This window comes from Lethenteron reissneri, chromosome 27, assembly GCF_015708825.2.
Source record: "Lethenteron reissneri isolate LAM-NWPU_2019-01 chromosome 27, ASM1570882v1, whole genome shotgun sequence".
Lineage (NCBI taxonomy): Eukaryota > Metazoa > Chordata > Hyperoartia > Petromyzontiformes > Petromyzontidae > Lethenteron > Lethenteron reissneri.
The window spans coordinates 4,149,498-4,174,081 of record NC_083805.1 but is presented as its reverse complement, the minus strand read 5'-3'; the positions used below and the strand labels follow the sequence as shown (position 1 = coordinate 4,174,081).

Genomic DNA, 24,584 nt, shown 5'->3' with positions numbered 1-24,584 from the left:
AGAAAATGCTTTTGGGCTTGCACAGATCGGGGGGGGGGGGGGGGAAGAAGAGGCCGCTCTCACAACCGTGGCAAAGTTCACGGGAATAGAAAAAAATCGGAATCTCTTCTGATGACCCCCCCCCCACTCTCTCCTAATTCCTTTGTTTTAGTTTTCATTTTCATTCTCGGTCTGTCAGCCGCTGGCGGGAAGGATGAAAAGCAAATGACTCGGTCACAGCTGGGCGAGTCCGTGCGTATTGGGACTATGACCAAATCACCTTTGTGGCGAGCAGGGCTCTCAACTTAACCCGCTCAGCACCCTACCCGGCCCTCGCCTGCACAGGCTCTCCTCCTCCCTACAAACCCCCCGCCTCACCCCGCCACCCCCAGGCCACACGCACGCACGCACACGCAAACACGTGTGCGCCGCACACTCGAGACATGCACACGCACTCACATCCATGCACGCATGCTGATGATGCAGGCGCGCGCGCACGCACGCACACACACACACGCATGCATGCATGCATGCAACCCCCCACTTCCTCCCCCCCATCTCCCCTACCCCCCATCTCCCCTCCCCACCCACTCTGAAAGCCGTAGGAAAATTGATGGTGTTTGGTTTATCACTGGCCATGGTTATTTGCATGTAAAGCACGTGATAAGACGAGGAATAATGGATAAGGAGAGGCCGATGGAAGGAATGCAAGGGCGGGCGGCATACAGATCGGCCAATTCTCTCCTCCGTCACAAAACATTATCACTCTTCTGTCCTTCTGCCATGTCTCTCCCTCCCCCCTCCCTCCCTCCCTCTCTCACTCTCTCCCTCCCTCTCCACCCTCTCCATCTCTCTCCCTCCATCTCTCTCCCCCTCCCATTCCCTTCCCTCCATCTCTCTCCCTGTCTCCATCCCCGTTCCCCGCCGCCCCCTTGATCTTAACCTCCATCTCCCGTGCTTTCCCCGTGTCCCTTTTTATGCCTCTGTGCTAAGCCCCTTATTTTTGTTCTGTCCCCTTAAATTTGCGCGGTCTCTCTCCCTGTTGCGTCTGTGTGTGTCATTGTGCGTATCCGTTTTGTGTGTCGATGTCTGTGTGCGAGTCTTGTGTGTGTGTGTCTCTCTGTGTTTGCATCTGTTTGTTTTTGTGTACGTACGTTTAAGTGTGCGTGCCTCTGCATCTGTGCGAGTCAGTGTGTCTGTTCCGTGTCTCTCCTTGTGTCTGTGTTCATGGGAGCGTTCGTGTAGCGGTTAGCACGCTGCCCCACGAACCCGGCTAGCCGAGTTCGATTCCCGCTCACGACCAACACAAACACCGGTGATGATTGTCGAAATCGATCTTGGGCCTTCTCTAGGTTGACTCGGCCTCAAATGAGTACCTGGTGCGGTGTGGAAACATCGCCACTCGAGAGACAAAGGCTGCCGGGCGCGGTGCTGGCCACCCAACCCCTCGTGTGCCGTGCCGGCCTTTATAGGTGCTAATCTCTAACAGTACTTGCCACAACATTTCGCTGAGGCTATACGGGGGGATCTTTGTCTTTGTTGCATGCCTGCCTTCCTGATCCCCACTCTCCCCCCCCCCCCGCCTTCTTCTAGTCACCCTCACGCTCCAATAAATTTTGCACATTTGCACACACGCCCCTTCTGTCGTTTGCATTTTTTCGTTCCCTTAATCAATTCAAAACGTAACGCATCAAACTACCGGCGGTTAAAAAAATGTTTCGCTCCGCGCCGCAAGTACGCAAACGACGACGCGGCGGCCGGGTTCCAAGCCCAGCGGGAAGGAAGCAAACCACCTACCAACCTCCCCCAGCCCCAACCCCCCCACTTTAACCCAACCTCCCCCAACCCCAACCCCCCCACTTTAACCCAACCTCCCCCAGCCCCAACCCCCCCCCCACTTTAACCCAACCTCCCCCAACCCCAACCCCCCCACTTTAACCCAACCTCCCCCAACCCCAACCCCCCCCCACTTTAACCCAACCTCCCCCAACCCCAACCCCCCCACTTTAACCCAACCTCCCCCAGCCCCAACCCCCCCCCACTTTAACCCAACCTCCCCCAACCCCAACCACCCCACTTTAACCCAACCTCCCCCAACCCCCCCACTTTAACCCAACCTCCCCCAACCCCAACCCCCCCAATTTAACCCAACCTCCTCCAACCCCAACCCCAACCCCCCCAATTTAACCCGCCTCTGCCCATTTTTAAACGTCGCCGAGTCAAGCGCGCAAATCAATTTAGAACTTCGCGATGAGGGGTTATTAGATTTTTTGGGGTCAGAACCACGTAGATATAAACGTGTCGTCAACCCACCATCGCCACCCGACGCAGCCAATTGGTAAGGTGTGCCGCGTCAATGAAACGTGCCGATCAGCTTAACACGTAGTAGAGCTTTCGCAAGCAATATCATCCATAATACAGGTTTTTTGGGTTCGATCGCGCAAATGTATAAATGTGTCGTTAAACTCGCCACCACCCCGACGCAGCCAATCAGTAAGGTTTGTCACGTAAACAGAACGTGCCAATTGGTTAACTAGCACAGCACTACACCGGTTGTGTGTTGGATGGAGAGTTAAAACCGCACGACAGACAATCATGATTCGAGGTCAGGACACGAAAGCCAAAGGCGTGGTGAGATGTTCAACTTTGCGTTATGCCGCACGGACGGCGACGGGTCAACGGCCCCCGTCGGGGATTCGGCAGAAACACGCCGAGGGCGTCCCCCCCCCCCCCCCCCCCCCCACGAGCCACGAGACCCCCCCCCCCCCCAACGCGCTCAGACTCCAAAGGTGAATTTTGTAATTTTCTTTGTACGAGACCCTCACCCCCTCCCCAAACAGCAGCAGCCTGCTGCGAGCCAGAGCCGCCGTACCCCCTTGCGCGGGTTCGTTATTACATTTTCCTTCTTTGTTGATTTTTTTTGCTTCAAAAGAGCTGTCGAGTTCTCCCACAACTAAGTGCGGCGGTGTCCAGAACGCTCCTGATTTGGACTAAAAGCCCCCCCCCCCCCCCTGCCGCTATCTGCACCCCCCAAACGGTCCCACGTGTACATCTTGCGTATCACGTGGCACGGTATCCTTCCGTCTGTCTGTCCATCCGTACGTCTGCCTGAGCGTCCGTTGGCTCCGATTGGCTGAAATGAGGTCATTTTCACCGTTGCCGATGGCAACACCCAAGCGCCGAAAACCTGACCGAAAAATCTGCTTTCCGCAGATTCCATTTGTGTGTCTAGTTTGACATCTTAGCGGTGTACTTTATTTTATTCAAACCGGGGAGAGAAAAGAAAAATAGTTCGATGTAAAGGTGACCAGCGACGGTCGATGTACGCGTACGTACGTTTCAACTTCTTTCGCACCATACGTGGCCACCCGTGCCAATCGGAGGTGCAGATGATAACAGGGAGAAAATAATAGTCAGGTCAAGATCACCACACTGTGAAATTTAACGGGCTGCTCGTCATATTTAAACACTACTTTCAGCCCTTTGCCAATCCGCTGACTAGATAAAGGCCTGCCTACACTCTGTGTCGGTCATCGGGGTTATTTTACCATATTTCACCATACTGGTCAGTGCGAGTTAGTGAATAAAGTGGGATGGTGGCTAAGAACCGGTTCAGATTCGGCTCGCCTCTGATGTTCACCACGACCCACAATCGAGCTTGGGTCACCGGGGTTCGTAGTGCCGTGTGCTAACCACTGCGCCCCCCGCCCCCGACCCCTCGGCCCCCCAGGGCAAGCAGTGTACGATAATGATTAACCTCTCACGTCCTGCGATGGTGTTTTGCTGCTCCGTTTGCGTCGCCAGGCCTTCGTTTCCCATTGGCCAGGGCCGTCGCGTGTCATCCAAACCCCGGCGACTCTGCAACTCTACCGCCTCGCGGGCAGCGCGACTCGCACCGCACACGGCGCTGAAACCGGACCGAGCGGCAACTGGCAAAACAACAAGTCCGTTCAATTACATTGAAAATAAAAAAAGTAACAAAAGATCGGGCATTAAAGCAGCAATTCTTAGCGATGTCGTACGAAGCAATTGCATCCCGCCGCCGTTTTTTTTAACGCCACACGGAACAAAACGTCGTGCTCCCCGAGCGACGACCCCGTTTTTTGTTTGTTCCCCCATTATCCGCGTGTCGATACCGCACCTGGGCTGTTCCACCACAAGAGGTGACGCAGTGGACAAGACACCGCGCCCACCCCGCAGAATGACGTTACAGGGTCGGATGAACGCCGCGGCACACGCTACGCGCGTCGTATACGGAGGGAACCACCGTGCGAACGCAGCACGCGGGGGGGGGCAAACGCGCACCGCGCACGTGCCGCGTACCCGTGCATGTGCAAACGCACGCGCAGGGCGTAATTTGTTTTTGAATTGCGCCCATCGGCCGTGAATGGAAAGGGCTGAGCCTAATGAAGCCTGCTCCCGCTCTGCGCGCACTGGCTCCCCAAACCCCCTCGGTAATTAACAACATAAATTTTCACAGCGGCGCCAAATTACCGCGCGCATATGGGGGGGCTCCACGCTCCGCCCTGGCATCGGGCATCATTATCCGGCATCAAGCGGGCGCCGGCCACGCGGATATTGGCACTAATCAAAGTTTCGCTCTCGCCAATTACGGCTCCTTTAAATTCAAAGCGGGGGCCTTAACCGAACAGTTTAGCGCTCACGCAGCGGGGATAACGCTGCCGCCACCGCCGCCTCCAATGCTCGGGCAAAAATCCAGCCCGGCGGAAACCCGGCGAGGCGAGCCGACTGGGATCGTCGGAGGGAACGCCGCGGTACGAGACGCCGGGGACGATGATGGCGGCGGTCAGGTGGTCAGGCGGTCACCTGGGCTCGGCTCGTCACGCCGGCCACGACGTTTTAAAGCCCCACCCCACCCGTGCTTTGCTGACGCGGGCGAGTTGGGATCGTCGTGAGCCGCTGCCCCCCCCGACCCCGCCCCCCCCTCCTCCGGGAGGGCCGCGCGAGGTCGATCAATAACCCCTGGGAGTGCAGGGGGTCGCCGGGGCCGTGCGTCCCTTGGGAGACCAGCGGCAAGGATCGCTTTTGATTTGTCGTACTGCTGCTGCCCCGCGCCACCCCACCAGGATAATCCGCTAGCCCAGCGTGAGCGAGAGAGGGGAGAGAGGAGAGAGAGAGAGCCGGCCAAACTGGGCTGGCCAAACGGGGCCGGCCAAACAGCTTGGCTCCCGTGGGAGATGAGCCGACGACACGCGTAGCCGGAGGGCGCTTGATAACGATGACAACGACGAGGACGATGATCGTGACGGCGACGGTGAAGACGAACGCGGGCCAGCACGCCGATAAATCACGGAGCATGATCACGCTCCGAACCCCGCCAGGTGGTTTGTATTCTTTCGGCCGTTCTTGTTTCGCGTACCTATGCGCGTGTATCGTTGAACTTCCTTCGCAACTGAATGTAGTCGACCGTGCTAATCGGAGGTGCGGGACGGGGGAGCGACAACAAACCGAATGCAACAAAAAAGGGGCGACTTTGCGACACTCGGTCCCCACGTTCGAGCAATCCGGCTGCGCCGGACTTGCAACGGGGTAAGAGCGAGGGGGACTGTGGCATGGTGATGGCTTGAGGAGGGCCTTCACCCAGCAGTGGATAGATCATGGCTGATGATGATTTGATTAAAAAAAATGTCTACCCGTGACAAATCCTACGCCTGTCGCTGCGTTTTATTGTTACTGTTGTTGTCGTTATTCGGCAAAGGTGAGTCGCGGTATTCGCATCAGGCCCGTGACTCTCTCGCTCGTGCGAGAGGCTCTCTTCTGATGGCGACCCGGCCAAAATGGGCAATACGGTAACAAGCGAAACAATCAAGGAAGCGCACAACAACAACAACGAAACTGTACAAATGGGACACAGCAAAAAGGAAATACAAGAGAAACTAAAATAAACAAGACGCATTAATTAATTCGTAAATCACGTCACCGGCCCTCAATCGTGCCGATTCGCCGCGGCGCTTCAATCGTCCCAGGGCCTACCCACTCTGCTGCAGCGCGGCACGCGAGACTCGGTCGGCCAGCGGAAACGGGCAGCGCCGCGCGGATTGACTCCCGAGCGCCGGGCGCCAACCGGACGTCGGGACGACGCTCGACAAAGGGGCCGCGACGTGCGCGTGTACGTGTACGCGCGTCGCCCACGCAATCTAACGACGCCCTCGCGCTCACCTCGGCCTGGAAACTTTTCAGCAGCGGGGCCACCAGCCTCTTCAGGTCCTGCAGGGAGACGGAGAGGAGAGGGGGGGGGGGAGAGAGAGAGAGAGAGAAAGCGCGCGGAAACCGTGAGCGGGCAACGCAGCAGAGGCGGTCTCTTCGGAACGGGGGTCCTTCAACGGCGTCATCGCGATTCGGGCGGCAAGAGAGTGCGCATCGTGCTCGTGCTGTCAAAGGGTGGCGGCCGCCTGGGTTCAAATCCCAGTGCCCTCACATCAAGCCCGGTCGTTGTTAGCTCTGTCACCGCCAACTTCGTGAGGAGGAGGGGGGGAAACCTCTCTAAAAGTTTTTCTTTTAACGCGGCCAAATCCGGCTCCTCCAAGGACTCATTCGGGAGGCGGACAGAGGAGCTTACCACCACCAGCTTCTCGGTCTTATTTTTGAAAACAGTTGCTGAGCAAGAGCGAAGAAGACGACGATGGGAGGGAAATCCGAGGCGGAGGCAATGCGAGGTGACCGGGAGTGTTTTTGATCCGCGTCGTGCTGGTGGAACACGTGGTGCGGATGAGATGAGGAAGGCAGACTCTTCTTGTGAGGCAGAAAGGATGGACATCTGCTTGGGGCCCCGCGACGTCGCTTGTGCATCACGGAACGATGTATGGGTGCAGACGAGCCCACAGCAGCCTAAATTATTTTGCCGTTGTCTGTCTGCCCGGCTGCGAGTAACACATCGCAGAGTCGGAGTATTTTTTTTTTAACTAGCGGAATCCGGCGAGCTATGAAGCTCTTTTTTCACGGATGTCCACTTGCCGTGCAAGAGAAGAAAAGACAAAATCTGTCCCAAAGAAAAGCCTGCGGTAATGGCGCGGATTTGCACAGGTGTGGCGGCGTAGCTATGGAGCGCACAGGTGGAGCAGCTTCACAGAGTAGAAGGAGGGGTGGTGGCGGATGGGGTGGCAGGGGGGGGGAGGCTTATGGAATTTGACGGGGGGTGCCCACGCCGACCGTGGTATACAACAACACAACGAATCTAACGCTAACCACGCTCGCCTACTCAGACATAACCACAACGCGAGCCCGAACCCCGACCGCGCCAGGCCCCGCCGGCCCACAGGAGGAACGCAGGCGCCGCCGGTCTACTAAGGGATCGTGGAAATTGGACACGGGAGAGGCGGCGGTTGCCAGTTGCCGGTTCCATTTCATCGTTCCTCGCACGGGGGGGCCCAGGCCGACCGCCCGCGTAACGCTCGCTTACGTGCGGCTGTGTTGTTTTTGTTTTTACCAACAAACAGCGGCGACGTCGGCGATCCCGCCGGTATCCCGTGTCGTGGAGGAGGTGAGAAGTGCCCCCTCACCCCCCCCCCACCAACGCCAGGATCGAGTGATGCCGCACCACGCTACTACGCTTTCCACTGAAGTACGCGGTGGAGTATAGATTATTGGGGGGGGGGGGCATGTGGTTTTAACTCCCTCCCGCGGCCATTCCTAAATACGCGGTCAGGATTCTACACCTCGTGCCCCACATGCCACCTTTCTGGGAAGGGAGGGTGGGGGGAGGCGGCTGCCCTATTTTAGAAAATAAAATGAGGGTGTGTGTGTGTGTGTCAACCCTGCTTATTATTACTCTATGTCTGGATGTATACGTTTCATATCTGCCAGTATGTCTGTTTATCATCAATCTACCAGTTTATTTGTCCATCTAGCTGTTGTGTCATAGTATCTGCTTGTATGCCTGTCCATCAATGTACATGTACGTGTCTATTGTGCCTGTGTGTCTCGATGCGTATCCATAATGCGTGTCTCCATGCAGGTGCTCGCCAACAGCACTCGCCAACAGCACTCGCACCCCAAAGCCTTGTTTGTGTCCCTATGTCCGACTGTTTACTACATTAGGCTTCCAGCAATTGTCATGGGCCACCCACTTCCTCCCGAACACGTTGTTCCTTGCAAAAACCTCCGTCCCGTCTCCGCAACGTCAACGTTCGCACCGTTCCGCCCGTCCCCGATCGCGCGAGCGTAAACATCTGCACCGTGCCTGTTGCGTTGCCGACTTCCACTAGTCGCACACGATTGATCCTCACACGGCACGACTCGGTGCACGTGCCGTGTGCGTTTGTGTCTACGTGAGTTTGCCCTTGTGTCCGTCTCTATTTGCTTGTCTGTGCCTGTCTGAATGCCTTGGTTAAGGCGCTATGTAAAGCCTCTACGTGTGTGTCTGTCTGAAGGTCTGTCTGACCATGTCTGTCACTGTCTGCCTGTCCCAGTCTCCATGTCCGCGTCTATCTACATCTGCGCGTGCCCTGCCTGCCTGTGCCCTGCCTGCCTGCTCCCCTGCCGAGTCCTCCACGCGCTGTCTGCATCTACATCTCTCCACGTCTGGACGTCACGCTCGTCTCCCCGTCACCGTGCAGCTGACGACGGGGGTGGTCTCATTCTCCATGTCCCCCGCTCTTCCTCCCTCCCTCCCCCCACCACTCCCCCCCCCATTTCCCCCCCTCCACCCACTCAGACGAGGGATGAAATTTCATGCCACTTTGTGTGCGCTGCCGATCACCTGCGGGCATGTGGGCTGTGACTGCCATCCCAGCCGGCCTCCCACTGGCCAACCCCCACCCAGCCACCACCACCACTACAATTCCCCCACCCTGCCACTACTCCTCCCCCCCCCCCATAAAAAAAATCCACCGACAACCGGCTCGTCGCGATAGGCGACAGGCGGTTTCAAAATAAATTTATAAATGTGGGTATACAGTCCCTGCGCTAGGTAACGAATGGCATTGCGGTAGGTAGGTGGGTGAGTAGGTGGGTGGGTAAGTGGGTATGTGGGTGGGTGGGTAAGTGGGTGGGTAAGTGGGTGGGTGGGTAAGTGGGTGGGTGGGTAAGTGGGTGGGTAGATGGGTGGGTGGGTGGGTAGATGGGTGAGTGGGTATGTGGGTGGGTGGGTATGTGGGTGGGTGGGTGGGTAAGTGGGTGGGTGGGTAAGTGGGTGGGTGAGTGGGTATGTGGGTGGGTAAGTGGGAAGGGGTGAGTGGGTGGTTAGGTAGATGGGTAGGCACGGCGGTACCGTTTCTACGCCACACGTGCCACCCACCGCCCTACCCTGCATGCACCCTGACCACATCGGGATGTCGGAAGCTAAGCAGGTATGAGCCTGGTCGCTCGGCCTAGGAGTGAAATTCCAACCAGGTGCTGCCAGGAGACTGGGCTGGCTGCGAGGTGGCTGGCTGACGGTAAACGGATTCTAGAATCCTTCTCCGCAGCGCTTGTGAGCGTTCACCACCATCCCAAATTGTTAACGGTGGAACGGGCCAGGCACCCGAATGAGGATCCCTCCTGAAAACGAGTCCTGAGTCCGTCTCAGTGAGGCTTTCCTGCACAATAACATTCACAATAGAGGGGACGACACGAGTATTCCTTAATGCAAAGCTAAAGTTCCCCACCCCACGTAATGGCCGTGCGTGGAAAGTGCTGCTTGCGGGCGCCCGTTCAGGTGTGCAAGGGGGTGCGTGTGTAAACCAGCACCCATGCTGGGCTGCCTTTATATCCCAAATGCTCATATTTAGACGCAACACACGGCTGGACCAGGGCAAGTTATGATGGTAACTCATTCCCGACGTTCGCTGCGTTGCCAGGAATCAAATCCAGGTCGCCGATTTCGCAGTGCAGCGTGTTAATCGCTACGCCACCGCTCCCCCCTCTCACGCGCACACACAGGTATACAGTACAAACAAAACAAACACTTATGGGGTTGTGTTGGCAGCAGTTTTCAAGGGCGAATCAAACACTCTCTGTACCACAACCGAGTCTAGAACAGAAACATTTGGTGTGCCTACGAGGGGGTGCGTGGCCAGCATCACGGCCGGCCGCCTTTGTCTCCCTTGTGGCAATGCTTACACATTGCACCAGGTGCTCATTTGAGTCTGAGTCGACCTAGAGGGGGCCCAGTAGCGGTTCAAATATTCTCCCCCTGTTATCGGCCGTGAGCGGGAATGGAACCGGGGTCGCCAGGTTCGTAGCGCAGCGCGCCAACCACCGTGCCGCCGCTCCCCACGTGTGCGCGCACACCCGCACACATGCACACGTGCACATATGCACACGTAGTACACATGCACACGTAGTACACATGCACACGTAGTACACATGCACACGTAGTACACATGCACACCCGCACACATGCACACGTAGTACACATGCACACGTAGCACACATGCACACCCGCACACATGCACACGTAGTACACATGCACACGTAGTACACATGCACACGTAGTACACATGCACACGTAGCACACATGCACACGTAGCACACATGCACACGTAGTACACATGCACACCCGCACACATGCACACGTAGTACACATGCACACGTAGTACACATGCACACGTAGTACACATGCACACGTAGTACACATGCACACGTAGCACACATGCACACGTAGCACACATGCACACGTAGCACACATGCACACGTAGTACACATGCACACCCGCACACATGCACACGTAGTACACATGCACACGTAGTACACATGCACACGTAGTACACATGCACACGTAGTACACATGCACACGTAGTACACATGCACACGTAGTACACATGCACACGTAGTACACGCGTAACAAGCTCACGCCGTGGCAGCAGCAGCAACCGCAATCCACACGACGGTTGCCTGCGCCTGCAGGACAAGCGACGTGTATCAAGTTTCCAGTGATTTGCATCGCCCTCCCACAGGGGAGGAGAGCAACATCGTCGGGGTTGACGGCCGAGTCTCTCACCTTGGGGAGTCCGTACGGCAGATTCCACCCAACTTCAAAGACAAAGATCCCCCGGGTAGCCTTCACGGGCTGTTTGGGGCAAGTGCCGCGAGCGGGCAGCGCCTATGAAGGCCGGCACGGCACAGGAGAGGTGCGTGGGTGGCCAGCACCACGCCCGGCCGCCTTCGTCTCCCCAGTTGCGATGTTTACACACCGCACCAGGTACTCATTTGAGGCTGAGTCGACCTAGGGGAGGGCCCAGGACCGGCTCAGATAATCGTCACTGGGCATTGGCCGTGAGTGTGAATCGGAGCGCTGCGCCCTAACCGCTGCGCCACCGCTCCCCACCCGACTATCACGCACGCGCACGGACGCACTCTCTCGCACACGGATCAAAGGACGGCCTTGCTGAGCCAGGATAAGACCGGACTGGCTGCCTATCGCGGGTTGGCACACGAGGGCAACACGAGGGTGGTGGGGCAAGGCGAGCAGCCGCACACAAACCCGGGAGGGGAGTCGGGGGGGGCGGCACGGGGCACCTTTGTCTCCCCGTGATGCTCACGGCCACCAGGTGGAATTGCGTGTTTAAAAAATTAGGCCGAGCGGACCTAGGGGAGGGCCAAACTCGGCTACCTATATCGAGCAGCCGCTGCACGTGTGGAGCGCGAGTTAGAGAGGTCCTAAAGCGATGCAGTGAAGAGTCACTATAAATTTTATAGCGGCTTGCCACATACACACACACGGTCGTGGGTATTGCACCATAAGGCGTCGCATTGAATAATCGATTAATATTGATTCTTAAGCACACGGTATATCGTGTGAGCAGGGTTAATGAACCTTTCGATATTTTATTTTTTATTCAATTACATGTTTTATTCAATGGCTACTTGTGGGAACCCTGCAGCCACTAGAGGTGCTAACACATTGTTAATTGAGTTGCGACTCAATCTAAGACAATTCATCACATCACCCTGGACTGGGCGAGGAGGGATCGTTAAACCTCTAGGATATACAGTCATTAATAAAACTATGATTCATTAAGCATTCTTATCGGTTCAGTTTCATCATTATTAATAGTAATTTATAACATTGGGTTTTCGTGTCGTTATTTGGGATAAGCGCCGTTCTTACCTTTCCTATACTTTGCACTCCCATCGTGTTTTTTGTTTCGTTCGTTGTTATAAATTTCTCACCCCGTGCCCCCGACTGGACGTGGAAAAAAAAACTGCTTCACAGCTCATCGTATTCCTCCTCCAGTATAAATACATATTCCCACTCTTGTGATTCGGTCTGCCAGGAGGGAGCAATGTTGCTACGCCGCGATCCCAATGAAGGTCACCATCAGGCACACCGTGGCCTTCTCGTTTGAAGAACGACGTCGGGCGGTCTTTTCCACGTCCGCGGCGAAGCTGGTGGCGCGTCTCCATACGGCCGAACACGCACGGCGGCATTGACCAGGGGGCAGCCCACTGGGGTTCGAACCGCCAGCCTCTCGCGACGAGTCGTTGAACGCTCCACGGATGGGCCGCAGCACCGCACGCACGCACGCTCGCTCGAGAGAGAGAGAGGGAGGGCACGAGAGTCCTGGCCAAGCTCACTATCTTAAAAGGGAAATGTATAACAGGAGACCATTTTGGGCCCAGCTTCAAAGCGCATCACCACGTGTTCTTTGATGGGGGCCACTGCCCAAAACATCGCCTCCCCCCACCCCCCATTTATTATTATTTTTGTTGCATTATATTTCTGTTATTATTTTAGTCTCCTTTTAAGGGCCACAGCGTTATTGACGAACGAGTTGAATTTGTGTTGTTTTGTTAACTGTGCTGGCGCAGCAGCCAGCTTCGTCACTGAATCGTTGGTTTCACACGCAGTCACACACGCAGTCTTACCTGCGTATTTAAGAACGCCCCGTCCGACGGAGTTTTTTTTTCTGCTCACCGGAAAATTATCTTCACCGGATGAAAGTTTTGTTGAAAAAAATAGTGCCTACTTGGCCCTTTTACCTGCGGTGTTTGTTAACTTACTTATGTTGTCACACACTTGGTCGGGTTTGGGTTGGTTATTGGGTTGGTTATTCTCGAACGTCGCAAAGCCGTGAGTGACAACGTCCATGCGCGCGCCTCCGCTGACAAAACCCGAGCCTCCTCGGCCCTTTGCCAGCCACAGAAGAAGCCGCTGTATTTTTTGCTCTGCCTAGCATTTGTAAGCGTTTTTTGTTGTTGTTTTGCGATTCTCGTGTTTTCTTTCAACTCCAGTGGCCCTGGGTGCGTTCGTACGATTTCATTTCCATCCCTCCTCTCCCTTTCGTTGACTTTCTTTTTCATCCCATCCACTTTACTTTCTTCGCGCTGGCGCTGCGTTGTTGTTTTCTGGAGAGTTTTTTTATGTTTAGCTTTTTTTTACGCGAAAAAAAATCTTTTGACGCCTACGTATTCCCTTTTCTGCCGGTCGGGGTGATATGACCTTGCGTCACAAACGACCGTGCCACAATTGGTGAATATGATAACCATTACAACGCGGTGGCGGCGGCGACGGCTGCGGCGGCGGCGGTGAGAGGGGTGGGGGGGGTGAATTGGAGAGAAGCGGCCGACGGGGGATGTGGTGTCTGGAATGAGGGTGGTGGTGGTTGCGTCCGTCCGTCTGTCTGTCGCTCTGTCCCACACGACGCAGGCGCGAGGACAAGACGAGACAACGATTAAACCTTCAGCCAAAACATTCGGGGCAGTTTTTTGTTTTGTTTTGAAGTCCGTTACGCTTTTCCGTCCACATCGCCCCACCGATACACGTACCCATCGCATTATCATTTTGTGTACGTTTTTCACCGATGATCTGTTTATTAGAATTATTATTGTTCACTTTCAATCGCAAAAATTCAAAGCGTCCTCTTGTTGTTCAAACGAACGCTGGAGGGTTGTTCATCTGCTGGCGTCTTGGGATGGTTGTGTAATTCTACACTCCCATGGAGGGGCTTCAAAGGACAACCTAACCCTGACCCTGATCTTCCCTGAACTAAGGGTGGAAATACATCACAATTGCCAGTGGCCCTCGAGCAAACAGCAGTGGTCCCTCTGAAGCAGAGGCCCTCCTAATACCCAAGCCCTAGCTCCACCTTTTAGACCAAAATCCCCGTGACTGTCAGTGCATGTTAGGGAGCACCTATTAAGGTTATGGCGAGGCCAGCACCACTATGCGCCCGACAGCCTTGGTTCTCAAAGCCTATTTAAATGCTGAATCCATCGCACCAGGCACTTGTTTTCATTTAGAGTCCTTCGCCACTGCGCGATGAAGGCCTCCCGACAACGTGTTCGCCGTAGGGGGTCGTTTGACCATACTTCATCACGCAGGTCAGTGCGGGTTGATGAAGGCTGGGCGGGGGGGGGCAAAGATCGATTGAGATATCACACATCGGTGATGTTATCCATGGCCGAGAGTTGAACTCAGGTTGCCAGACTCGTAGAGTAGGGCCTCAACCATTATGCCATCACTCCCACGTACAAAGATCCCCCGTATAGCCTCGACGGACTTTTGGGGCAAGTTCCGTTAGCGAGTAGCACCTATGCAGGCCGGGACGGCACACGGGTGGGCGAGTGGCCAGCACCACGCCCGGCCACCTTTGCCTCCCCGGTGGCGATGTTTACACACCGCACCAGATCCTCACTTGAGGCTGGGTCGACCTAGGGGAGGCCCAGGGCCAGTTCAGGTAATCGTCACTGAGTGTTGGCCATGAGCGAGAGTCTGAGCGCAGCGCGCTAATCGCTACACTGCCCCTCCTGCGTGTGCACGCAGGCACGTGTACAACACGAGCGCACACGCGCCGGCGTGCACGCAAGCGGCGGTTACACGGCGGCCAATTCGGAGCCGTCGTGTAAAACACGGGGACGGCCTCTCGGCCAGGGGCATCAATCACCGGGCATCGCTGCGCCGCCGCGGAATGCACGATGTTCCAGAGCCTCTGCTCAGCGTCAAATTCTTCTTTCGCAAACAAAATGCGTGGTGTGGGGAGGGGGGGGCGAGGGGGGGTGGATTAGGGGCCCAGGCAGCGCTGCCGTCACCACCTCGCCACCACCACCACCACGAGCCGGCGGTGGTGGTGGTGGCCCACGACTGTGATCCGGTGCTATTGGAGGCAATGGCTGGTGGATCGCGTAGAGATTTGCTGGGTTCCTGATTAACCCATCCGAGTGTTAAACGCATCCCAGTATCATCCGGGTACTTGGGTGGTTTCGGTGACACGAAAGCAAAGCAAACACTCCTTTAAAAGGATTCGAACAAGAATCCCATCACGGAGTCTTTAGATTCCACAAAGCCGTCCTGGGATAAATAAATTATGTTATTACCGCTCCGATTTTTGGACGTTAAAAATATATATTACCTTTAATAATCGTGAGCGAGTCCCCGGACGCCGTCATTGTTTTTTCCAGGGTGGCCCGGCTCTCGCTGTTTTTGGCGGCCGATTCCGGTTATGCTCGCGACACAAAAAAACCGTGACGCCCGAAGAAAAGCCACCCTCCGTCCGTTTATATAAAAACATCGGACGTGCTTCTCCCGATTTGTTGTCTTTCTTTTTTGGGAGGGGTGGGGAGAGTAGGGGGTGGTGAGGGGCGATGATATTTATTTGATTCGTTTAGCCGGAGCAGTTTATTTAATTTAATGTTTTAAGAAGACTCAATTTTCCATCGCGCAGCGCGCACAGGAGGGAGGGGTGTGGGAGGCAAAAAGGGGGGGGGGGGGGTTGGTGGGGGTAGCGGGTGGGAGGTGTTAATCCGTGCGTGCGTGCGGCGCACACCGCGCACGGACGCTGCGGCGCGATCGTTTTTATCGGAAACGTCTCGACGCGCTCCGCACTGCCCAACGCGAAGCGGCCAAACAAATGCCGCCGCTCAGACGCTCGGATGCTGCGGAGCCAGACGCTAGCAGCCTCGACGCTGGCGGTTCAAGACGCTGGTGGTTCAAGACGCTGGTGGTTCAAGACGCTGGTGGTTCAAAACGCTGGCGGCTCAAGACGCTGGCGTATTCCCGACTCTATCCCCCACCCTAATGAATCCCTAACATCCACCTGAACGCAATATTCTTGTTCCTGACATCACAGTTAACATGATTCCGATCTCAGACACCAACCCTAACCCCAACATCAATCCGATCCCAAACACCAATCCGAACATTACCTCCAGCCCAAACAACCAAACCCTATCCCTCACACCAATGATAACAATACCCCGACCCCCCCCCCCCCTGCCCCCCTTAACTCGGAAACCTTAACGCTGTCCCGTAACCACAATCGCGCCTCTACTGCTAACCCAACCTCAACCTTCGCCCCCCCCCCACACTCCCCACACCACCAACCTCCCCCATTCTGTCAAGCGCTTTCTAGAGGGTATATCGCAAGGCAATTTCTTTTTAAAAGCTGTCAGCGGCAGCAATTTGACGTTCAGGGAGACAACAGATGTGACGAGCAGCATCCGTTGCCGAGAGAAGCTCGCAGCTAAAGAGGCCGGAGAAGCGTCCGGCGGCCCCTCCCCGAGAGGAGAGCGGAGCGGTTAACAGCGACGATACTCACGCACGCACGCACTCACTGACGCAATCACGCACTCACGTATGCATGCACGCACTCACTTGTGCACTCGTTCACGCAATCATGACTGGTTCACGCACTCACTGAAGCACACGCGCACTCACTCACGCACTCATGTACTCACGCACTCAAGCGCCCACTCAAGCACGCACTCGCACGCACAGAGACATCCTCTCGATCCCCCCACCTTGCCACGCGCTACATGTCAAACATTACTGGATGTCCGCTATGTGGCTCCACGGCAGGACGCGATGACGACGATGACGACGGTGACGACGATGACGACGATGACGACGGTGACGCAATGACGACAACGACGACGGTGACGACGATGACGACGACGATGACGACGACTTCACGGCAGCGCTGACCGCGTTTCCCCCGTCGTCTCGTCACTAATTTCACGCGTCCGTCGCGCGAGTCTCATTACGCTCTAACGCCGTCACATTTCCCTCACAATTTTTCGCCATTAAAATAATTGGCGCCGGTAATAATTACCGGCGATCAAGTTTCACGGAGGAAGAGAGAAATGAGAAAAAAATGTTTCAACGCAATTAATTAAATAAAGCGTTGGACTCCCATCGTGTCCCGTGGGCTACGTTACATTTTGCGGCGTTTTCTTCGCGAGCTTTGACTCTGGGTTCGGGCCGCGTGGTGCTTTCTGCGCATTCACGTGCATCCTCGCCCTTCATCACGGACACGCATCGCAGGGGTCGGAGGCCCGAAGCGCCAAGCTGCCAGCGACACTCAGCACCGTTCGAGTGGTACAAGTGATAAAAGGGTTAAAGAACTCCAGATTTAAAAAAAATATGGACGACATTTGTGCTCGTTTTAATTGACCGCCACTCTAGGTTGCAAAACAGACCTGTTATTTATTACAGCGGGCTCTCTCACTGGGTAAAAAAAATAAAAAATCCGAGACATTGCCGAATAAGCCGGCGCCTGCACGTACGCATAGGCATGAATATGCATGCGCAGTGAACAAACAACACATACACACACACACATCTGCACCACATCTCCACGTAAACGGCGAGCACACGCGGAGTCACACCTCTGCGTGTGGAGAGGCTTGCGTGCGATTACCACCCCAGTGATGTCACGCACGGCCTCCGTTAATGAGCGATACGCCGCACAGGGGAGGCGGGGGGTGGGGGGGGGAATGAGATGATTGCACGGCGGGGGCCCGGCGACTCGAAATGTCAGGTGTCGATTTCCCCATAACCCTCCACCACTACCACCACCCACCACCACTACCACCACCCACCGCCCCCACCTCACACGCACCCCCCCACGCCGACTCCTCAACCCGGCCGCACCAGGCGCTTCCATCTGCCGCATCGGCGCAACCACAAACTTCGCCGCGTCGCAAAAATTTACCGCGGGGCTCTCGAAACGTAACGGTTCAGAAAACTCCCCTCGGCCCACCAGGGGCGCTCCTTTGTTCCCAACTTGCTACGTGCACGTTTATTAATTTTAAATATAAAAAAAAATATTCCCAATTACTGTCATCTCTTAAAAAAAAATGTAAGACAAAGTCGAGAGGTTTTTGTTAAATATTAAAACGCCCCAAAGATTTGACGAGGTGAAATATGATGCTTGTGGAGTTTTTTGTTTTACAAAAGTCAAAGGTCATATTAGTGTACATAGCTGATCATAGGCACCGCAGGTACCCCGGTTGCTTCCATTCAAAACTAACCGTTTCCCGACCCTGTAAAACGAAACCCCTCGTGAGCCCTGTGACCGACAAGAGCGAACGGCAGACTCAGAAACTTAAGTTTCTTAATATGCAGATTCTTTTTTACACCGACGCCGCCTCTGACAAACGGTTGACGCGCAAAAAGCACGGAGAGTTCTCTCACAGCGAGAGGCTGGGGGCGGCACGCGTGGCAATTAACGAAGGTGCCAACTCTAACAATCCCCGCGTTCCCATTAAAACTCGACGAGGAGAGTGCCACTGGCTGGCTCGTGGGTCAGGGTTCAGCCGAACCGCCACCGTTTTTGGGTTTGAACCCGGGGATTCGGCCGTCCGTGATCCAACCAGGTTGTCAAGTGGAGCAGAGTCCATCGCTCCGGGCCAGGTCACCGACCAACGGCAAGAATGACTGTCAAGTTACTAAATCTGGCTTTTCGGCCGATGTCACAGTTGACGAGTCGACGAGACGCACCGCGCGTCGATGTCGCGTCTTCACGGTGTACCGGCCTCGCGTGCCATGGACACGTCACTAGTCCCGCCCCTCCTGGCCCTGCTCGGCCCCCGAACCAGATTCGGATGTCCCGTGAGGCCAGCGTAGCACGGTTTGGTTCCAGCTCGGAACGGCAAACAGCCGGTGGGGAAAACCACCCGGACCGTGAGGGGCCCCTGTGCTGACTCGGCCCGGATGTGCCGGTGGAAAAGGGCTATCGGCGCTCCCGTCGCCGCCGATGAATCAGAATCGGCGAGCTTCGAGGCGTTTTTGTAAAATCTCTCGCTGGCTCAGCTCACCTAGTTGCGAGGTGAGGAGCAACTCCATCCTCATTCGGCGGCCAAGGGAGGAGCAGAAGATGCAGGAGAGAGAGGTCACCTGCAGGTGCATGACCTCTCTCATCTCCATGCTGTGCCCCTCCCTCGGGACCACGTGTAATAGAGGTGTGGTCAACAACAAAGAGGCCATTCATGAAAAATAAATCGTACGTTGAACTTCTTTCGCACCGAATGTCGCCAACCGTGCTAATCGGAGGTGCGAGCCTCTGCTGTCAATACTCTGCTGGATAAATGCCTCCCCGATGCAATTTTAACGATTGGGTGTTTGTCCATACTTCTCCAAATGGTGAAGGCCACAGGGTCCCGGGACCAGTTGAGATATCACTCGTCACCGACGTTAGCCGTGGTCAAGAATTGATACTCGGGAAGCCAGGTTCGTAGTGTAGCGCGAGGTAATCACTGCGTCTACATTCATGGATTCAGTCACCAATAAAATAAGCGAAGGGCTGCCATGAAAGGGATCGTGACTATTGAGGGTTAAGAATGAACCAGTGGTGGGCAAGTCCACGGTCCTATGGCAGGTCCCAGTCTATCCACAGGACGAGAGCCATCTCCTGAAAAACAAACGGTGCAGCTTCATCAGGTGGTGTCCACTTTACCAGCGGTGAGCGTTGGGGCAGCGGTTCGCGTGCAGCGCTACGAACCCGGTGACTAGAGTTCGATTCGACTCCAGTGACGATTATCTTAACCGATCCTGGGCCTCCCCGAGGTCGACTCAGCCTCAAATGAGTACCTGGTGCAGTATGTAAATATCGCCACTCAGGAGACAAAGGGCGTGGTGCTGGCCACCCACCGTCTCGTGTGCCTTGCCGGCCTTCATAGGTGCTCGCTAACAGCACTTGCCCCTACAGTCTGTCAGGGCTACACGGGGGATCTTTGTCTTTACTTTACTAGCCCGGGCAGTGGTGCCTGCAATCCACAACTCTGGGGAGGCAGCAGCAGCAGCAGCAAGGGTTGGTGCATCGCCACCAAGATTGTTGTGAAACTCCCTTCCCGTGGGCGTTGAGGAGGAGGAGTCGTAACCCCGTGGCTCGCCAGGAGAAGGCGGTCCACAGCAAGTGGACTAATCACCACCTGTTTTCATCGGTACGGGGATAGAGTCAGTTTAACACGTAGGCTTTAGCGACCAATATTATTCATGACAGTTATTTTTTCATTTTGTGTTAGAATGCGTAAATATAAATGTGTCGTTCAACCTGCCACCACCCGACACAGCCAATTAGTAAGTTTTGTCACGTGAACAAAACATGACAATTAGTTACTAGTTCAGCACACCGCTTGTGTGTTGGAGCGTAAACCCACAACATTTACAAATTGGAGTACGACGTTTTGCCGGTAATTACAATCAGCATCCGTCATGCAACAGCCAAGAATTGCAGAGAATTCCTGCTGTGTTTCGGTCTTAAATAGAGGTGATATAAATGCGATGCCGTCACTTGTGAGCGAATCAGGTTTCGAAGACAAGAGTGGGGGGGATGGTTTCATGGAGTCACGTGTTGGCCCTCCTCGCATGCGTGGGTTTTCTCCGGGAGCTTTTCCTCCCACACGTGAGATAATAAACACAACGCATCAATAATCGGCTGAAAACTTCTGACATATAAAAACCCAAAGTTGCAGCAGCAGCCGCCGCCACAACCCTTCTGAATAAGAGACATGCGACTCTCCTGGATGAATAAGGAGGAGATCGTGACGGCTGATTCTCTTCTCAAATAAAATGCTCATTATTTAATCACAAAAAACTATTTGCCACACTTACACGTTCTGTTATCTGTCCCTTTCGGGGGGGGGGAGGGGAGTTGAGTATGAAAATCGACGGCGCGTCATCTGCCTTCGAGAAGAGTAGGTTTTTAAATTATATCACAGCTCCGCATTTCATTAGCTAATAACGCGCTTCCGTTATTACGGCGCGTGTATTATTTTAAACACTGATGTTCACTTGTCAGAGAATGCACAAGTGTACTTATTAATACATTAGCCTCTCTCTCCCTCCTCCGAAACTCGGGGGGGGGGGGGGGGGTGGGAGAGGCGTTGTAATCCCGTTCGTTATCCGGGCCTCCGCTGAGATGCGTTAAAAACCTCTGATGAGGCCCGTTTTGATCCTCTCAATCAGCTTCGCAGCACCGGGGGCTTGTTACAAGGCGGCGCAGGGGAACGAGCGGCACGCAGCCTAATGAATCGGCCACTCGCTCTCCCCACCTCTAGAGCTTCCCGCCGGGCGGCCACGTGTGTGGGTGGCTCCGTCGAGAAGGGAAGGGGGGGTCGGTGGTGGGTGGTAGAGTGGGAGCGAGTGGGTGCGTGATGGGGGTTTGATTTGGTTGTGCGTGTGGGGTGGCAGAGTGTGGCTCCCCTCCCCTCGCTCCCTCGCTCACGCGAGCGGGGAGGCGGCGGCGAGTGCGGCGGGTGTGATCCTAGAGGTTCTGTCGAAGGGGTGCTCATTAAGAGATGTTTCCCCCGTGCCGACGCCGTTGTGCGTGGGCGAGGAAGGACAACGTGCAGGCAGCCCGCACGCGGCGACGCACACTCGACAACACAAAGACAAAGGGCCCCCCCCCCCGCCCGCGTACAATTTTCAACAGATTGATGGGGAAAGTGCTGTTGGCGAGCGCAAGCACCGACGAAGGCCGGAACGGCACACGAGCGAGCGGGGTGGGTGGTTAGCACCACGCACGCTCGGCCATCTCCGTCTTCCCGGTGGTGATGTTCACATCCCGCATCGGGTACAGTACTCATTTGAGGCACAAAGACAAAGATCCCCCGCATAGCCTGAACAGAACTGTCGGGGCAAGCGCTGTTAACGGGCACCTATGAAGGGCCGGCACGGCAAAGAGGGGCTGGTGTGGCCAGGAACACGCCCGACCGCCTTTGTCTCCCTAGTGGCGATGTTTATACATCCTCGACCTAGGGGAGGCCCAAGACCGGTGCTGGTTCGTAGCGCAGCGTAGCGCTAACCGCTGCGCCACCGCTCCCCACACAAGCACACACGTCCCCGCATTTTAACCTCACCCCTGCCCCCCTTCCGTGGGCTGTAAATGCGTTTTATTTACACAGAATTCATAACACAACAACGAGGGCTCACGAGGACCCCCGCAATGCGGAGTAAACACGAGCGCGGGCAGCATCCGTCCACGCTTTCTGTCACCTTTGGCGTCAGCTAAAGTTGGGAGGGGTCACCTGTTTAAACACGAGGCTTCTTTTGCACCGTACGTAGCCAGCCGCGATAAAGCGAGTGCCAAGCGTGACATCGCTCCTCTAGCCCCTCTTTGAGAAACGTAATGGGAATTTACATCACTCGCTCGGTCATTCGCAATTACCAATGAGTGTTACACACAGAGAGACCATTATAAAAAGTAGCTCGCACATATTGGATTCATTCCATTTTATACAAAGACACACACACACGTTACGTATAAACCATACGGTGGTCACACACCGTACACGGATGAACACGTTCGTACACCGAACACACAAACGTGTGCTCTGTACGTTGCATACACAATGGACGCACGCATTTTTTTTTCCCTCACATAAGACAGGATTACCATCGAGTCTAGACTGGTGATGCAGATAAGTAATGGTTTATGTGTATAATTAAACGTACGTCATCTGCCACGCACGCATTTGCAACACCTGCCGATGTTCCTGTTGTGCACAGGAACCTACAGGCGATTGTGTACACGCTTCAAATACAATTACGTAATTCGCGGTAGATTCGTATTATTTCTTTGGGGGGTTAATCCACCGCCGTCGTAATGATCCTGCCAAGTTGCCCTGTAGTTTAACCCTTCACCGCTCGACTCGGACACACAAATGTCATTGTCACGCAGTGCACGGGCATTCAACGTGTCACTTATCCATTGTGCCTTGCTCACTCACCGCCGATTTGAAATTGTACCGGACACGGACATAACAAAAATCCCCCCATCTCGGCTTTTGGGGCAAGTATTGTTAACGAGTAGCGGCTATGAAGGCCGGCACGGCACACGAGGGGTTGGGTTGGTCAGCAACACGCCCGGCCGCCTTTGTCTCCCCCAATGGCGATGTTTACTACACACCGCTACACCAGGTACTCATTTGAGGCCGAGTCGACCTCGGGGGAGACCCAGGACCGGTGAAAATAATCGTCACCGGTGGCCGTGAGCGGGAATCAAAACTCGGGTCGCTGGGCTTGCAGCGCAGCGCCATAACCACTACGCCACCATAGAGTACACACACACACACGTGATTCTCGATTACACACGCCACACGGTACTTTTGTACCAAGGCATCAAGTTTAAAAGTTATAAGCTCCGATTAGGACACTTGTGACACGACACCGAAAGCACCAGCAGAGTAAAGTTGGGGGAAAAGACGCTTGCTGTAAAATGTTCGAAGGAGGCGGTGAGCGATGTCACTTTGACTCGTCGCTCTCGCAAAGTCACCCAGCTCAGCAAGCAAGCGAACGAGCGAGCGAACGAGCGAACGAGCAAACGAGCGAGCGAGCGAGCGAATGAGCAAGCGATCGATCGAACGATCGAGCAGGCCAGCATGCAAATGAGCGAATGTGCGAATGTACGTACGGGTGAGCAGGCAGGGAGGCGAGCGAGCGGGCGGACGGGCGCGCGCTATTCGCAGAAGACGCCACATGCCTCGCAACCGCACTCCCCACGCCACCAGCCGATTAAACCGCTCAGTTATTGTGCCTCTCTACAACTCGTGAAGCCTCCTTCCGTGTCGCACGATGTCAGCCGGAGGGAGAGGCGGCGCGGTGGCCCGAGCGAGCACCGTCTCGCGACGTCTCAACTCTCCGTGCCGACGAGAGACGATCGTGACTGTAGGCGAGGGAGCGAGAACCACCGAGTGGTCGCCGAGAGGGGCGACAACCATGGGGGAGAGAGAGAGAGAGGGAGCAACAGGGGGGGGGGGGTGGGGGGAGGGCTGGGGGGGAACTGCACCGCCAAGAAGTTCCGAAGCCGGCACGGCACGGCGGAGCGGCACGGGTTCAGCTATGAGCGAGCGTATGACAGGCGCCGCTCCCAACGCCGGCAAAACTCCTCTTCATCACCATCATCGCCATCGCCATCTATCCCAAGATCGTCATCCGTCCCTTGACCCCCAACGGTTGTGGGGTGGGGGGGGGGCCTTGCGCCAATGCGATGAATTAAAACGAGCGAATAAGCGAAGACGGCTTCGGCACCGTGTGGGTGTTGTCGCGCGAGGTCGGGCGTCGATTTTTCTTTTTATTTTCCGCAGGTTTCCGTGGGCAAATACTATTATTTTTTTTTAAGTCGGTATAACTCTGCCCTTGACAGCTGCACCTTTTGGGATGTCGTTGCGCTCTCGTTCGTTGTTGCCGTTTGTTGTCGCAGCGGCGAAATTAAAAAACAAATTATTGTTATTTTTGTTCCGTCGATAAAAAGGGGTGGGGGGGGGGGGGACCTGCCCATATTGCCCACGTTGCCGCAATCGTTTTGTTGTTGTTGTTACATTTAAATAACAAACCACGCCAATTAATTACAACAACAAAACATACAAATTAAAAACAAATCTGTACGTTTGACGAAGCGTGTTCTTGGCAGGTGCTTCAACTCTCCAACGCACATTTACGCTTGTTC

General features: G+C 55.2%; 1 protein-coding gene across 13 annotated transcripts in view; it reads right to left on the bottom strand.

The window, feature by feature from the left end:
• Positions 1–24,584, bottom strand: part of LOC133348392 (homeobox protein cut-like 1) — a 195,416-nt gene that overhangs the window by 104,574 nt on the left and 66,258 nt on the right. For 10 of the 13 annotated variants that reach the window (XM_061561171.1, XM_061561176.1, XM_061561177.1 and 7 more), the window contains exon 3: positions 6,160–6,207. The exons of the other annotated variants lie outside the window; for them this stretch is intronic. In XM_061561171.1, the coding sequence (XP_061417155.1) occupies positions 6,160–6,207 (48 nt within the window). The remainder of the gene's footprint in view (positions 1–6,159; positions 6,208–24,584) is intronic. 13 annotated transcript variants of the gene reach the window in all.